The sequence below is a fragment of the Pecten maximus genome, chromosome 8, assembly GCF_902652985.1.
Source record: "Pecten maximus chromosome 8, xPecMax1.1, whole genome shotgun sequence".
NCBI classification, from domain to species: domain Eukaryota; kingdom Metazoa; phylum Mollusca; class Bivalvia; order Pectinida; family Pectinidae; genus Pecten; species Pecten maximus.
Genome location: NC_047022.1, coordinates 5,226,801 through 5,243,755, shown reverse-complemented (window position 1 = coordinate 5,243,755; position 16,955 = coordinate 5,226,801). Strand labels below are relative to the sequence as shown.

The 16,955-nt window shown below is 33.9% G+C and overlaps 2 protein-coding genes across 4 annotated transcripts in view; both read left to right on the top strand.

The window, feature by feature from the left end:
* The first annotated feature begins 338 nt into the window (after positions 1-338).
* Positions 339-10,953, top strand: LOC117332918. Its single transcript, XM_033891987.1, has 12 exons — positions 339-463; positions 659-820; positions 917-988; positions 1,146-1,217; positions 1,326-1,394; positions 1,505-1,573; positions 1,903-1,959; positions 2,468-2,513; positions 3,546-3,967; positions 4,275-4,360; positions 5,157-5,284; positions 10,628-10,953. Exons 1-12 carry the CDS (start codon positions 359-361, stop codon positions 10,951-10,953), a joined length of 1,614 nt encoding a protein of 537 aa, XP_033747878.1. The 5' UTR covers positions 339-358.
* Positions 10,954-14,900: 3,947 nt separating this feature from the next.
* The window catches only part of LOC117333117 (oxysterol-binding protein 1-like), a 35,561-nt gene continuing 33,506 nt past the window's right edge, over positions 14,901-16,955 (top strand). For all 3 annotated transcript variants that reach the window (XM_033892251.1, XM_033892250.1, XM_033892249.1), the window contains exon 1: positions 14,901-15,090. In XM_033892251.1, the coding sequence (XP_033748142.1) occupies positions 14,966-15,090 (125 nt within the window). In that variant the 5' untranslated portion in view covers positions 14,901-14,965. The remainder of the gene's footprint in view (positions 15,091-16,955) is intronic.

The window sequence follows — 16,955 nt, the reverse complement described above, 5'->3', positions numbered from 1 at the left end:
GATTCGTTTTTTGTATAATTATTTGGTTCTGGGCGAAATTTTGTTGAGTGAAAGAGGTCCAACAGCCTGAAACCCAATCGGAACCCCTCGTCATTTTCTCCGAAACTAGTCGCAGACGGAGGCGAGGTGTTCCGATTGCCTGAAACCCTGAAATGATTTGTTCCGAACGTTGACTGATGGTTTCCGAGTGATTATTTGGCGGGAAATAGAGTTGGGCGGAAACGCGTCACGAATCACATGATCCAATTGTCCATTCGGAAGTTTATTCATATAAAATTAGGAAAAAACAAAGAACTTCCGAACATCCTAGCAACAACTTTATTCAGGTTGAGAATGCGGCAAATTTAACGCGGACAAGATGAAGTATTTTACTCCATCTCACAGTAATTTTATCAGCGCTAACCAAAACAACATTAACTACATTAGTTATTTGAAGCGTGTATGGAATACTGACGTATTTTATGTAAGTATAATATAATGTAATGTGATATGCGATGACATACTGAGTCACATAGTCTATGTTGCTAGTTTCTTACATTGTCTTAACATTAGATTCTAATGATCCGCCAAACTTTTAATTTCATTGAGATTTTCATCTACAATGTCCTATGCCCTCGCCATCATATGTTAAATTTTATTTATGTTTGCTGAATTACAGAGCACATACGTCAATAGAAAATACGTTCCAGTATCTAAATCAAACCAAAAGCCAAGCCTACTTGCACAAAACGTAGGCCTTCAAGATGTCTTCAATGGCAAAGAGAAAAAGGAAAACTTCAGCATGCAGACAAAGGTCTCTCTTCGAGATTTTGTTAAAAAAGTAAGTCGTCATTAACTGCCTATTCCTCGATTATGTTTTGGCCAATTTTATGTGTTAGCCTAATGTTTAATACTATGTATTTTCCCACGTTTCCAGATTCCAGTAACTGGTTTCTTTCGAAGCACCGAAACACAAGCCACAGTCGTTACCAACGATATCGCCACTCAAGTAAGTTACCACTTTTTGTTTCATCCTTTAGATTTTTCCATAATATTAAACACTTATCTAATTAATGATAAAAAATGTGTCTATTTATATTGATACTCTATTTATATTTTTACTCTATTTATATTTATACATATGGTAAAATATCCCGACTTTTCAGAGCTCAGTACCAAGAGTTCTCCACAACAAAGCCACTGCAACACAGGCCATTACCCAAGATATTGCCACTCAGGTAAGTTGCCATTTTTTTTTGTCATCTTTCAGATTTGAAAAGAAAGAAAGAAAAACAAATAGACGAATAAATCTTGATATTTAATAATTGTTCTCACATTTTATTCAGATGTCAGTACCAGGGGTCCTTACCACCAAAGACTTTGCCACTGTCAATACTCAAGATAATGCCACTCAAGTAAGTTGCCATTTTCTTGCCACCTTTAAGATCTGAAAAGAAAGAAAGAGAAATAAATGTATAAATGTTAATAGGTTAATATTTAATAATTGTTCTCACATTTTATTCAGATGTCAGTACCAGGGGTCCTGAGCACCAAAGACTTTGCCACAGTCAATACTCAAGATGTTGCCACTCAAGTAAGTTGCCATTTTCTATTTCATTTGCTACTCGCACAAAATCATACACAAGATCCTAGTTTAATTCATGCATTTTATTCACTAACTCTTTCATCCAGTTGTCATTCAAATTGAGAAATATATACCTTAATTGAAAAGTTGAAGGAGGCATGTTTGTAATCTGGTCAATATCATTGCTGAGTAGCTTCAAATTTATAATATTTTAGTGTTATGAACCAGTATGTTAAAATTATTTGAAATCAATATGCATCCCTAGTTTATTAAGTCATACATTTTATTCATCGATTGGTATGTGGTGAAGTTTTGATATGTTTTCAATGCTATTCCAGATGTCCATACCAGCATCCGTCCTGAATGATGTTCATGAAGGTCGCCCAAATGAGCAGGTACATCTTTATTTGCTACAATAAAAAATTTGGTATATGTAGTTGTTTTCCTTGTATACACATGTCTTTCTCCGACATTGATGAAAACACAGATCAAAATCACAAGCCACATATTTTATACACAAAAAATTGATAGATGTTTTGAATATTAGAAATTTAAGCCATATTTAAAAATTAAGATTCTCAAAAATTCAAAAACTGTCTCAGTGTCTATTTTCCAACATCTCTAGGCCATATTGACAACGATAATTTGAACATTTCAAGTGTTCTTAGAATTCCTTTAGGAGTGAAACTTTGTTTGGAATTACTTATTGATGATAGCAAATTTTTAACTTTCTATGTAAACCTATTTTCAAATTAAAACTTTTTTTTCGAAATCACTGAATCACTGAAATTATTGGTCTTAAAGACATTACAGGAAACTGAAGAAATACTTGACTATGTTAAAATTGTTATTGGTATTACATTCATCAATCTTATTTTATAATTTTTTTTCTTTTTCTGAAAGGTACCAAGATATCAGATGGATGTGATGAATCACACTCCGGCCTATGGTGAGTAATTTCTCCAAAAATTATCTATTCTGACCTAGCTAATATTGACTTAATAAGTCATATAGTACTGCATAGATTTTAACTAAATTGAAACATCCTTGGGAAGAAAGAAAATGGGGCCCAATAGGGGAAATGAAAACGTTGAGATCCCCTCCCCCCCCCCCCCCCCTCCCCCTTCCCCCACCTACAAAATGATATAGGGGAAATAGAATTAAGTCCTTTAAATCTCTACATGTATTTTTGAAAATGTTGAGATCCCCACTCTACAAAACCATATAGGGGAAATGGATTTTTTTTTTAAATTGCTAATTGTATTTTTTAAAAACGTGGGGGTCCCCTCCCTACAAAACCATATATAGCATTGCATGCTAGACATCAAAAGATAAACACAATCCTGTTCCTGTGGTACAGATAGGCCCTGTTGTCTTTCCTACCCCTAGGGGACATAGTTTCCTGGTTATATCTTTGAAGCCGTTGAGATCCCCTGCCCATAACATATATATATATATAGCATTGTTGGGCATAAAGAGATAAACACAATTCCCTTGCTAGAATAGGTGTTGGATCTTTTCCTACCCCAAGGAACTTAGTTTCTTTAAACACAATCATGTGGTAAAAACAATCCCTGGGTTCTTTTCTCACCCCTAGGGATTCTGGACTTCATTTCTGGGTTATGTCTTTGAAGCAGTAGAGATCCCTACCCCATAACCATAATATATTGCATTGTTCAACATCAACAGATAAAGCTATTAACGAATTCAACATGGGCTATTCAGGCCCTCTGGGCCTCTTGTTAGAATTAATCAGAGAATTGTTTTTCTGTTTATTTTTTTTAAACAAGCTCAGTATATTTGGTTATGATCATATACTGAAGTTGTTTGCTAAAGTATATATATATTTGAAGAAAATTGAACAAAACAAAAACAAAACAAAAAAACAAAGAAAACTTTCAATATTCTAAAGTGTTCAACATCAAACCAGTTTTAGTTGATACAAGTTCCTCTTCACTTTTTGTTGTTTTTCTGTTAATAGACTACACAGTACAGCGGAATGAGATCCTCCAAAGGCACGCCAATCTCCCCCTGTTGAATCATCAGGAGTTTCAATTCCTAAATCTGTTAGGGAAAGGAGCAAAAGGATCTGTTTATCTAGCTATGGCTAACAACACTGTCCCAACAGCAGTAAAGGTGTACCATTCAGAATATTCCACAAAGCTCCAACAAGACATTTTAAATGAATCAAGCATTTTGTCAATTCTGCAGGACACTGGTTTTGTGCCGCGGGTTTATGGATTACTTCCCGACCAATCCGACGTAAGAAAACATATGCTTGTACAGGAGTTTTTCGGAAACGGGAGAACACTCTGGTCCATACTTAATGGAAGGGACGCAAATGTTGTTATCAACACTGCAATCAAAATCAATATTGCCTACCAGTTGGTGTTTGCACTCAAGGTAAAGAATTATTTCTGAAAAAATATTGCAAGTATAAATGCTTAAAATCACTCTGTAAGATATCCATAGTTTGCATGAAAATTATTTTCTTTTATTTGACAAGTTTTCTCATAGATGGCATGATGTACAATGTATTTGTGCAATTTAGGATAATGGGGTCGTCAAATGCATGTTTCCATCAGGTGTTTTTATCTGAAGTATTATTTATGGTAGGTTTAACAACATGATGATGATGATGATGATGATCAAAAAGAAATGTGTACATATTTCTGACTTCCTTTTTAACATTTTAACATTTTATTCACAGGCCATCCATGACAAAGACGTCCTGCTGAATGATATCAAATCTAACAACGTCCTTGTCGACACCAGTACCCCTGACTTCAGAATAAGGTATCTTAAATTTTTCAATACATTGTTTTCTTAAAGGTTAACTTTAGTAATTAATAATGAATTCCTATCTTTGTTTGGGAACAATTTTGATATTAACTGGTGTCTTTTATATAATTTAGTTATTAGATAGAAATAATTGAAAATCATCTTGATATCTTTATAAGTATGTATTTAATTATAGATGACTTTTAAGATTACTAACAAGCTTTAGCATCTAGATCTGACCGTGTAACTATCAAGACATCTTCGCTAGCCAAGGGTTCTGATTACGTTACACTCCAAGAACCCTTGGCAGATATAGCGGAGATTCAAAATTAACACCCTTTATGCATGAAATTTTCAACCAATCAAAACGAGCATTACCGATGTACTTCCTCTGTGATGTTTATAAACATAGAGGCTTGTGTCATTTTGATGAGATATGTCATCAATGATTTCTATCAATTGATCAAACACTGTGAATGTTTCCATGAAGATTGTATGTCTCTGTATTTAGATAAAATGCCATGACATAGTCGACAAGGTAGCTCTACGCTGCAATTTTTGTTTACTGCGAAACCAAGCTGAATGTAAAACACGTTTTGATTAGATGCCCTTGGGTTCCAGGGCACGATGGTTTAACACCACTATATCTGTGGAGTGTAACGTAATCAAAAACCTGGGCTAGCAAAATTATTTCTGCAGCAAAAAATGCAAATGCTTGACAAATAAGCTTAATATGAGGTACAAAATGTATATGATCAGTACAGTTGTATTGAGCAGCAGTTATATATATGAAATATTCTTTTCCTTTCAGATACATAGATTTTGATCTGGCCACATTCCAAGGCAGCTATCAATATTCGATCCAGGCAGGAAATGCCTTTGCAGCCATTTTTGGAGGGCAAACATTTTCCTGGCTTGCCCCAGAAGTGAGAATGGGTGGTCAGACCACACCTCAGTCAGACATATACAGTGTGGGATATTTGATATCCGAGTTGCAGTGCCCAGAACTGCAGGAAATGGTTTTTTTATGTACACAGGAAAAACCATACCATAGACCTGACCTCGGCGTAATTTTAAATATGGCAGAATTTATAATGAGCGTAAACTAGACATGAACTGTATGGAAGTGGCTTGTGGTTTCAAGCAGTGAGTTGGATTTTTGCATTTGCCTTCATTTTGGTGGTCTGTGATATTTTTATATGTTAAACCAATAAGCTTTATGCATTTTCAGCACACTTTTAAGTGCTTTTAGCTTTCATTTTGAAGGTGGATATTGATATTTTAAACCAATAAGCTTTTAAAGCTTTTTTCATTTTCAACACACTTTTCTGTGCTTTTTGCCTTCATTGGAGGTAGTCTGTGATATTTGTGATATTTTATACCAATAAGCTTTATACATTTTCAGCACACTTTTCTGTTCTTTTAGCCTTCATTTTGGAGGTGGTATGTCATATTTTCAGATTTCAAAACAATAAGTGTCATGCATTTTCAGCACACTTTTCTGTGCTTTTAGCCTTCATTTTGGAGGTGGTATATGATATTTTCAGATTTCAAAACAATAAGTGTTATGCATTTTCAGCACACTTTTCTGTGCTTTTAGCCTTCATTTTGGAGGTGGTCTCTGATATTTTAGATATTGTAACAAGCTTTATACATAGCCTTCATTTAGGAGGTGGTCTGTGATATTTTGATATTTCAAACTAAACAGCTTTGTGCATTTTCAGCACAATTTTGTACTCTGTACCTCCAATTTGAAGGTCTGCTATCATTTTGCTATCAATAGTTTTGTATGTTAAATGTCCTCCATTGTTTAAGACAATCTCTTGTGTTGTAATTACACTAAGCTTTGAGAATTTTCAGCAATATCTTTGAGTGCTACAGTCAAATTAATCCTACCTAAAATGTGTCTCATTAACATATTGAATTCTGTACACAGCTTTAAAAGTCTGCCACTTGTATTAATTTTGTAACCTTTAATAAGCATTTACGTTAATGTGTGCATGTATCTGGTATAAATTAACAATAACTCAAAATCTACAAATACATGTATATTGTTGTTAAAATTTTCATTAGAATCAATTCTCAAATGCACAAACAATAAAATGTCTGAAGATATTTTTTCAACCAATACAGTATATTTTATAATTTTTAGCACACTTGTGTGCTTCAAGTTTTTTAACCTTCATTTTGGAGATAACTTGTGATATTTCAATATTTTGAACTAATTTGCTGATGCATTTTCAGCACAATTTCTGTGCATTTTAACCTTCATTTTGGAGGTGGTCTGTGATATATTGATATTTTTAACCAATAAGCTTAACTTAGCATTTTCAGCACACTTATCTGTGCCTTTTAACCTTCATTATGGAGGTGGATTGTGATATTTTGGTATTTCAAAAAATAAGCTTTATGCATTTTCAGCACACTTTTCTGTGCATTTAGCCTTCATTTTGGAGGTGGTCTGTCATATTTTGATATTTTAAACCAATAAGCTTTATGCATTTTCAGCATACTTTTCTGTGCATTTAGCCCTCATTTTGGAGTTGGTCTGTGATATTGTAATCCAATAAGCTTTATACATTTTCAGCACACTTTTTTGTGCTTTTAGCCTTCATTTTTGAGGTGGTATGTGATATTTTTATATTTCAAAACAATAAGATTTATGCATTTTCAGCAGACTTTTCTGTGCTTTTAGCCTTCATTTAGGAGTTGGCCTGTGGTATTTGTGATATTGTAAAAAGCTTTATGCATTTTCAGCACACTTGTCTGTGCTTTTAAACTTCATTTTGGAGGTGGTATGTGATATTTTGATATTTCAAACCAATACGCTTTTTGCATTTTCAGCACAATCGTGTGCTCTGTACCTCCAAATTGAAGGCCTGCTGTCATTTTGCCATCAATAGTTTTGTATGTTAAATGCCCTCCATTGTTTAAGACAATCTCTTGTGTTGTAATTACACTAAGCTTTGAGCATTTTCAGCAATATCTTTGAGTGCTACAGTCAAATTAATCCTACCTAAAATGTGTCTCATCAACATATTGAATTCTGTACACAGCTTTATAAGTCTGCCACTTGTATTAATTTTGTAACCTTTAATAAGCATTTAAGCTAATGTGTACATGTATCTGGTATAAATTTAATATAAACCAAAATCTACAAATACATGACTTTTGTTGTTAAACTTTTAATTAGAATCAATTCTCAAATGTACAAACATAAAACTGTCTGTAGATGTATATTTAATGTCATCCTGAATACATATATTTTTTTGAAATAATTTGTAAAATATTTTGGAGTCAGGGTGGGGACAAAACATGGTTTACAGAACAGGATGCGAACCTCTGGCACACCGTGAAAAGTTGTAAGTTCGTAAGTCACTGGCGTGGATGGAATATGCCCGTAAACTTGGCCTGCTGTAAGTCAGACATTGTCAATATTAAAATCAACAATAATTAGTAAATGTATAATTATCCTTTTAAGTATTCAGGATGAACATTAATTATAATAAGATTTTTAAAGATTCGAAACTTAATATAACATTCCTGTTGGTTTTAAATTTTACTCCTAACATTACTGCACTCAGCAAAAGAAATAGCTTTTGTAAATGATAATTATACAATTAATCATTTATCTTAGCTATTTTGTAAGTTCTCAAATTAAATTACTTAGATTAAATTTGCAGACCTGATTAAAGTTTTTCATAAAGTCATGTGAACTCAGTTTAAACAAAAAACTGATTTCATTTGTTTTAAATATATTATTATGGACAATATTTTACTTTTGAGAAATGGGAATGGAGGTGGGAGACAGGACGTGATTTACAGAACAGGATGCGAACCTCTGGCACACCGTGAAAAGTTGTAAGTTCGTAAGTCACTGGCGTGGATGGAATATGTCCGTAAACTTGGCCTGCTGTAAATCAGACACTGTCAATATTAAAATCAATAATAGTCAGTAAATTTATAATTTAAACTGGGTTTTAATTGTTGTATCTCTCATATATTAGACACATAAACATATATATAGTAGTTTAACATTTGATATTTTTCCAAAATCTGCAATTTTTTCTTTAAGAATTTATATCATTTATATCAGAACATTTTTGAAATTACAATATTTTTCATTTTTGTGTTCAGTTTAGTCTGATAAATCTATATAGTAGCTATGCATTTGATTTTAGACACAACTTGTACACTTATTAATTTCCATTTAGTCTGATAAATCTTTATGGCAGCAATGTATTTTATTTAAGATACAATTTGTACACTTTTAATTTTCAAAACATCTAGTCTGATAAATCTTTATGGCAGCAATATATTTTATTTTAGATACAATTTGTACACTTATTAATATCCAAAAATTTAGTCTGATAAATCTTTATGGCAGCAATGTATTTCATTTTAGATACAATTTTTACACTTATCAATTTCCAAACATCTAGTCTGATCAATTAATCTACATGGCAGCTATGTATTTTACTTAGATATAATTTTTACAAATATACATTTTCAAATATCTAGTTTGATATAACTTTACAGATGGCAGCAATAATATGTTATTTTGTTTTAATTTGTTGAATGTTGAACATTAAATATGAAATAATTCATTAAGTTGTTGAAGTTTTCTTTAATCCTGGTGGTGATATACAGTGTACAAGTGATTTATGCTAGAGTCATTTCCCTTAAGGGTATATGCTACCTTCAGTTATCCTTCAGGGTATAACCTGTACACTCAGAACTCGTTGGACGAGCTTTATCCGATGGCTAACATGCTATGAAATAGGTGAGGCGTGAAAAACTTTTATTGACAATAACAGTAACATGTTTAAATTCTACAAAACCGTACAATGAATGACCAAACATTTTACAGATACATCTTGATCTGTGTCAAAGAAACTCTTGTAGAACATAAAATGTCTTAGTAATAAAGAATCACAAAGACATCAATGTCACAGACTCTTTCATATGACCAAGACAAATCAATGTCTCAGAGACTCTATATATGACAGAGACATTAACATCAGAGATTCTGTCACATGACATATTGACATCACAGACTCTGTCATATGACATATTGACATCAGAGATTCTGTCACATGACATATTGACATCACAGACTCTGTCATATGACATATTGACAACAGAGATTCTGTCACATGACATATTGACATCACAGACTCTGTCATATGACATATTGACATCAGAGATTCTGTCACATGACATATTGACATCACAGACTCTGTCATATGACATATTGACATCAGAGATTCTGTCATATGACATATTGACATCAGAGATTCTGTCACATGACATTGACATCACAGACTCTGTCATATGACATATTGACATCACAGATTCTGTCATATGACATATTGACATCACATATTCTATCATATGACATATTGACATCACAGATTCTATCATATAAGACATATTGACATCACAGATTCTCTCATATGACATATTGACATCACAGATTCTATCATGACATATTGACATCACAGACTCTGTCATATGACATATTGACATCACAGGCTCTGTCATATGACATATTGACATCACAGACTCTGTCATATACAAAGACAACAATGTCATCCGAGTCCCTTTTATCTAACAAAGGCAAATCAATATTACACAAAACTCTAATATACAAAGACACGTTGACATCACAGATTCTGTCATATGACAAAGACACGTTGACATCACAAATTCTGAAATATGACAAAGACAGGTTGACATCACAGACTCTTTCATATGACAAAGTGACATTGACATCACAGATTCTGTCATATGACAAAGACATGTTGACATCACAGATTCTGTAACATAAATAAAAAACATTTTCTGTATATAATATAATTAATAATTTCAGAATATGAATACTATATGATTATATGCATCAATGAACTGTATACTGATACAAAATGAGGTCGAACAATAAATAGGCCTACTTAAGTTGCTGGCCTTCAAAATGAAACAACAATACATGGACCGGGATCTTCATAACAGGTAAAAAATGATACTTGGATGTCCATAAAAAATCTCGTCCTGACAACTAGTACTTCCTAAAAAGAAATGTGGAAATCTGTTTCATTGTGTATGAGAATGATTCAATTAGTTTTGTTTCTATCAGAGCTCTCGTTTCTCTAAAATATAGTTCTAGTATGATGCTGGAATTCGAGGGAATTTCGCAGGATAATTCAATCACATATACTATTTACCTTAGCCTTTACAAACCATTTTATAGGCAGAAAATACTTGCCCAAACTTTCCCATTTTTAGTTAGTGTAACAGGAAAGAGAGAGAGAGAGAGAGAGAGAAAATACAACGACCAGATCGGGTCTCGAACCCTGGACCTCCGAACCCCAGACGGACGCTTAGATAACCTGAGCTACTTGGCCACCGATGCTGAGCCCAGTCCAGTTCCGCCACATTCTTCACTCCTTGAACGAAGTCTTCGACTCCGAAGACACACACGAGACCCTTTACCACCTTCTTTGGTATTAAGTTGGGCGTCTAAATGTAACAGGAGAGGAAAAATGCAACGACCAGTCCAGGACTCGAACATGGGACCTCCGAACTCTCGACGGACGCTCTTCACCATTTGAGCTACCTGGCAACCGGCTATCAGTCCAGTCCAGTCCAGTTCCGCAACTTCAGAAAAGGCTTTAGAAATAAACTTGTGCGTTTTAAGTATACAGCAAACAATTTCGAAAAAAAAAAAAAAAAAAAAAATTGCATCAAATGTAGCAAGCTTGTATAATGGAACTGATGGGTGGTGGTAATCTATACACTCAATATACATGTACATCCCTGTTGGAATTATGTTCATGCAATGTAAACTTTATTTATTTTACAACAATTGCGAAACAAGTTGTATCAACTTATAGTAATCACTCTTGTTGGCCCGGATGGAAGTGTGCAATAGGTCATACTGTGGGAGGAAACCGGAGTACCCGGGGAAAAAAACTTGGTCGGGCAGGTGACCCCATACCTTTTCACGTCCGATCGGGGAATCTAACCCCGGCCGCCAAGGTGAAAGGCTCAAGTTCTTTATTACTTTAAGCCTATACATATTATAACAAAATTATTGATCACTTTCGCACCACACACACACACCGACAAATGAACGTGATATATAACGTTTAGTGTAGAGAATGACCATAACATTATTATTATAGTAAATTAAAATACATATACATTAACAATTGCTGGCAAGTTGCAAAATTCACAGATTGTAAATACCAAGTAGACATCATGTAGGCATATTAATTATATCTTCCTCCAATACACACACATGTATGCCTGTTCACTCATATATACATATACAGCACTTGTATACATATATACCCTCCCACATATTCATATGTATTATATACATGTATATAACAATTCTTATAGATGATTCCTCTATTCCCATGGCAAGCTTGTTAGACTTGTAACACATAATTATTAATAAATTAACAAACACCAAATTGAATTGAAATAAGGCCGTTTTATTAACGACGTAAGGATATCAATAATGTATATATACATTTTACATACATTGTTACATCAAGTCTAAGATGGGGATATGCAAAACGCCACAGAGATAACCTAACCATGGGTAAATTCCACCCAAGGATAGGTTATCTCTCCCCCCTAACAATTAATTTACTACTGACATCATAAACAATATCATATCATAGATTTGTACTGGAATCGCCCATAGAGACATATCAACTACTAATAAAGTAATAAAACATATGTGTGAGACACATTATATCACTATACACCATTATTGGTTATTAAGCCCTACTAATCTTCTCTTCCTTGCAAACTTAAGATATTTAGCAAGATTTGAGATATCCTTTCTATTATTTGTTGTTAACAGCTCTATTAATTTGAACATGCTAGGATTTCTAATATAATGAGGTTTAATGTATTTCTTTCGTAATAAATCAAAATAAGGACACTTTAAGATGAAATGGAATTCATCTTCAATATCTTGCAACATACAAAGTGAGCACAACCTACGATTTCTTTCTATATTATGATATCTCCCAGTTTCAATACGTAACTCATGAGAAGACTAACGAATTCTACTAATTTCTTTTAAGCTCAAAGTATCGAGTGGCTTCGTTAAATATCTTGCATGCAAAAATTATTACAAAGAAATCTATACAAGCTACCTTTTGGCGAAGAATTTATTTTTTCAAAACACTCTTGACGAGAGATGTCAATTATCCTTTCTTTATAAACAGGATATATATTTTTGTCCACATGGTATAACTCCCATATATACCCTAATCCCAATCTATATAGCTCATTCTTAATACCAATTATCTAGATATCGTTATTTTTTTTACCATTTCTCTGTAACATGCTTGTAAAATACAATTTTCTGTGTTTTTTAAATTTTAGCCAGTATTTTATTATTCTACATTTACGTGTAATATATAAAGGATATCTACCAAGTTCGAAATACACCATACAATTAGGGGTACTTACGAACATTTAGTAATCTATGCAAAAACATAGATGAAATGTTTCTACTTCGGGTGCTTTATGCAGGCAAGTGTGTTATCACTGTGCCACCCGGCCACCTTAAATGTTATGCTCATGGTGTTGCCATCAAAACAGTCAGACATGTGGAATAATAGGAAACATCCGAGGAACTTGAAATCATAACATCGTACACAAACATCACAACATACAAACAATAATAATACAACATTCTGTCTTGTATATAAAACAACATATGTAGCCTTTTCTACTGAATTTCACGGCAGAAATATCTAATTCGCATGACATGACAGGATACAAAATGTACATCTCGGTATAGCTATTATTACGACAAAATATTTAAATAATTTAACCACCGACTTAGATATATACATATAGGTATCTGTCTGAGTTCGTGAATTAACATAGAAGTTGTCAAAATAATCCTTTTCTTAAAACTGCGTAAGAGATTACTGGTGTAAGTTTCAATGAAAAAATTGACGCAGCTAATAATTTTTTTTTCTTAAAATCTTATCTTTTTTTTCCTTTTTTTTTTATAACGAAATAATGTTAAAGCTTGTGATCAGAAGCATAAAGTCAATATGTTTGTTTTTCTTAAATGTATTTTTTATGGTACTGAATTGTGCGGGAATATGGGTCGAGTTAGAGAATGTACAGAGAATAAAAGACCGAGCTACGAAAACAGACTCCATGGGGGTTCTGAATTTACCTGCGTTGAAATATAGACCAGATATATATACAATTAACACACGGAAGGTGTGGTCGAGTGATCGTGGAAGGATATTTAATCGTAAATAATGACAAGAAAGAAAGAAAGAAACCAGGAAACGTTCTGACAGTAAATAAACTAAATTCGAGGAAATATGTTTTTCGGTGAGAGGATCGTTAACAATACTGTAATAACATATATATATATATATCACTGGTGTTGACTACTATATAAAAATAGCACTAATTAACTTTGTTGAAGCATTATTTGCATAATTTCAAATTATAAAATTTGGTTGGCTAGAGAACTACAATAAACATATTTTTATTGCCATAAATCAAAGCAAAATGGATTGGGCACAAGTTATAACAACACTAGATGATCCTTGTCTAGAGTCATAAATAAAGTACCATATTAAGATGGCATAGATGTCACAGTGGTGTAGCATGATCCTTTACAGACTTATAAAGCTACACGTACCCGGCCCCGGTGTCATAGTCAATGATTCCTATAAACTTATACATGAATATTAGTCAGTGACGTTAGGAACATAACGTAAGGAAATTCCTTAACTTAGATATTGCATAGGAAAGCATACGTGGAATCTAGGAAAGTCCCTTAACTTATATATATATACTCTTTCATCAAAATAGTTCTTAGGCCTACTAGAATCTAGATACAGTCACAGACGTCTGCATTTGATTAACATTTCTATTTATAGATTTATAGGATTTTTAGATTTTCATTCCAGCCTATTCATAGTTTCTGTGGCATTTTGGAATGTTTGTGGTAATAATATATCTTCTGCGCTAATATTCTTATAAAACAAAAACACTTGTGAGGTTGTTTTAACCAGAGATGCTCCTACTCGTCAAGACGACCCTGACGTTGGGGCAGAGACGTATACTGTATACCTGATATAAACGTCTCTGGTTGGGGTTAGTATTTTTCAATAAAAACTAAACAGATGAATACTCCTGAGTTTATATCAACGAACGGAAATGTTTGCAATATATATGTATATATTTTAAAATCTTCCCAATCTACACAAATTTTCGATAAATTATAGGTAGAGAGTGTTGAGAACGTAGGGGTTGGAACGGTTTTGGATCGATATACGTGTTTTGCACTTGTACATATCACATATTATTCATACGCTAAAAAATAGTTCCTAATATTCAATGACTTATTTCATTTATCACGAATATTATCAAATAATTATATTTATCTTGATATCTATAATTATACATGTCTGTTTACAAACGACGGTTTTAACAGTACGCGTATTTTTTTAATCAGGAAGTCGCAAGCATAATTAGAGGATGGTAGTGACGTGTCGCCGGCCATCTTCCGATGACTCGATAAGCAATGACAAGTGTCACAAGACTTAAGCTCTGAGCCTTAAAATGTCTGAATCTAGGCCCCAACATCAGTCCCAGTATCGAGGCTGGCTGTATAAATGGACCAACTATTTGAGGGGGTACCAGAAACGATGGTTTGTGCTTCAAAATGGTCTACTTTCGTACTACAGGTAAATAAAAAAGAGAGGTTAGCAGAAGAGATCTTTCAAAAAGCAATCATTTCAGATTTCTGCATATGGAATTAATGATAATGTTCCAGATGCAAGCATGCACATAATACCAGTACACACAATTACCTTATATATGGGTCCGTGAATAAATTTATAAAAATATGCTCCATATGTCAATAACCTTGCACCGGTGACCGTCATAACACGGGAGATACCGGGGTCAGGATTTTCTGAAATAAGAATTATATGTTTTAGGCCTGTTGTATTTAAGAATGTTTTGACATCTCTCAGAATTAATAAATGGGTTGAATAAGTTACAAAATCGCTTAAACCCCCTCGAAAAAATAACCTTCTGGACTTTTACCCATTTAATATACACTAGAGAATTTACAGACGTTCCACCCCAAAACATTTGCTCACAAATGTGATTCATAATATATGTTCCAATGTTTAACTATACACCACAAACTAGTGTAGCAGAGCGCATGATAAATTAAATTTAAATCACTGCCTCTGCTAGGGATCGAACCCGGGATCTCTGGCTTACTAGTCTTACGCTCAACCGATCGAGCTAAAGAGATCTCTCTAGCTGAGTGGTATATTGTGGCTAGTATTTACCAGGGTTACATACTCCCCCTCCAGGAAAGAACTCCTCCTCGAGGTTCCAGGGGTAACAGCGATGCTTGTGGGGCAAGGCTGAGTAATTTTCGCGGGTCCCTACATGGGCGCCAATGTAACAGAGCGCATGATAAATTAAATTTAAATCACTGCCTCTGCTAGGGATCGAACCCAGGATCGCTGGCTTACTAGTCTTACGCTAAACCGATCGAGCTAAAGAGATCTCTCTAGCTGAGTGGTATATTGTGGCTAGTATTTACCAGGGTTACATACTCCCCCTCCAGGAAAGAACTCCTCCTTGAGTTTCCAGGGGTAACAGCGATGCTTGTGGGGCAAGGCTGAGTAATTTTCGCGGGTCCCTACATGGGCGCCAATGTAACGGAGCGCATGATAAATTCAATTTAAATTACTGCCTCTGCTAGGGATCGAACCCGGGATCTCTGGCTTACTGGTCTTACGCTCAACCGATCGAGCTAAAGAGATCTCTCTAGCCGAGCGGTATATTGCGGCTAGTATTTACCAGGGTTAAATTAGCAACCATGTCACCACCGAATTGTCATTACACTCCAAAAAGTTTTTGCGTGTCAGAGCAATATGGTGGTATTTACATGCTTATTACAATATTGATTCTGCTATAGGATATATTTATTATACACTGTAATAGGAAAGAGAATGGAGTTTGTTGACAGCATGCTACATGCTTCTAGAACAAAATAGTATTTAGTTAGATATCCGGATCCTATACCCTTAATTTATGTCATTTCTAACCGTAGTTAAATGAACATCACCAAAGAAAATCAAGAGGAAAAAGTTGAGTTTTTTTTCATGGGATTGCAATATCGATTGGGCCTTTGAATTGGTCTAATTTTTGGAAGAAACTCATAAATTGGGAAAGTTTTTTTCCAGGCGTACTGTACTAGAAAACTACAAACATTGGAAATTTGGCTTCAATATGAAATAATTTCAATTGGGAATGAGGTCCAATAACGGCCCCAAAAAGACCTCAGAAAAAGCCCTGGAAAGTTAAAGATAGAATTCCCTCTTAAAATTTGTTCTAGGGATTTATACCTTATCAAAACTAAATTTTACTAGAGTGAGACCGTATGAATTTTCATCTGATGTGAATAGAGTATGTCGGACGCCAATTAGCATAAATTTGTACAAATTGATTTAACTGACTAGTAACATCATATGATTATAATATAATCATGATCAGTTGGCAAGTTTGTGTTTGCTTGGCTTTTTTA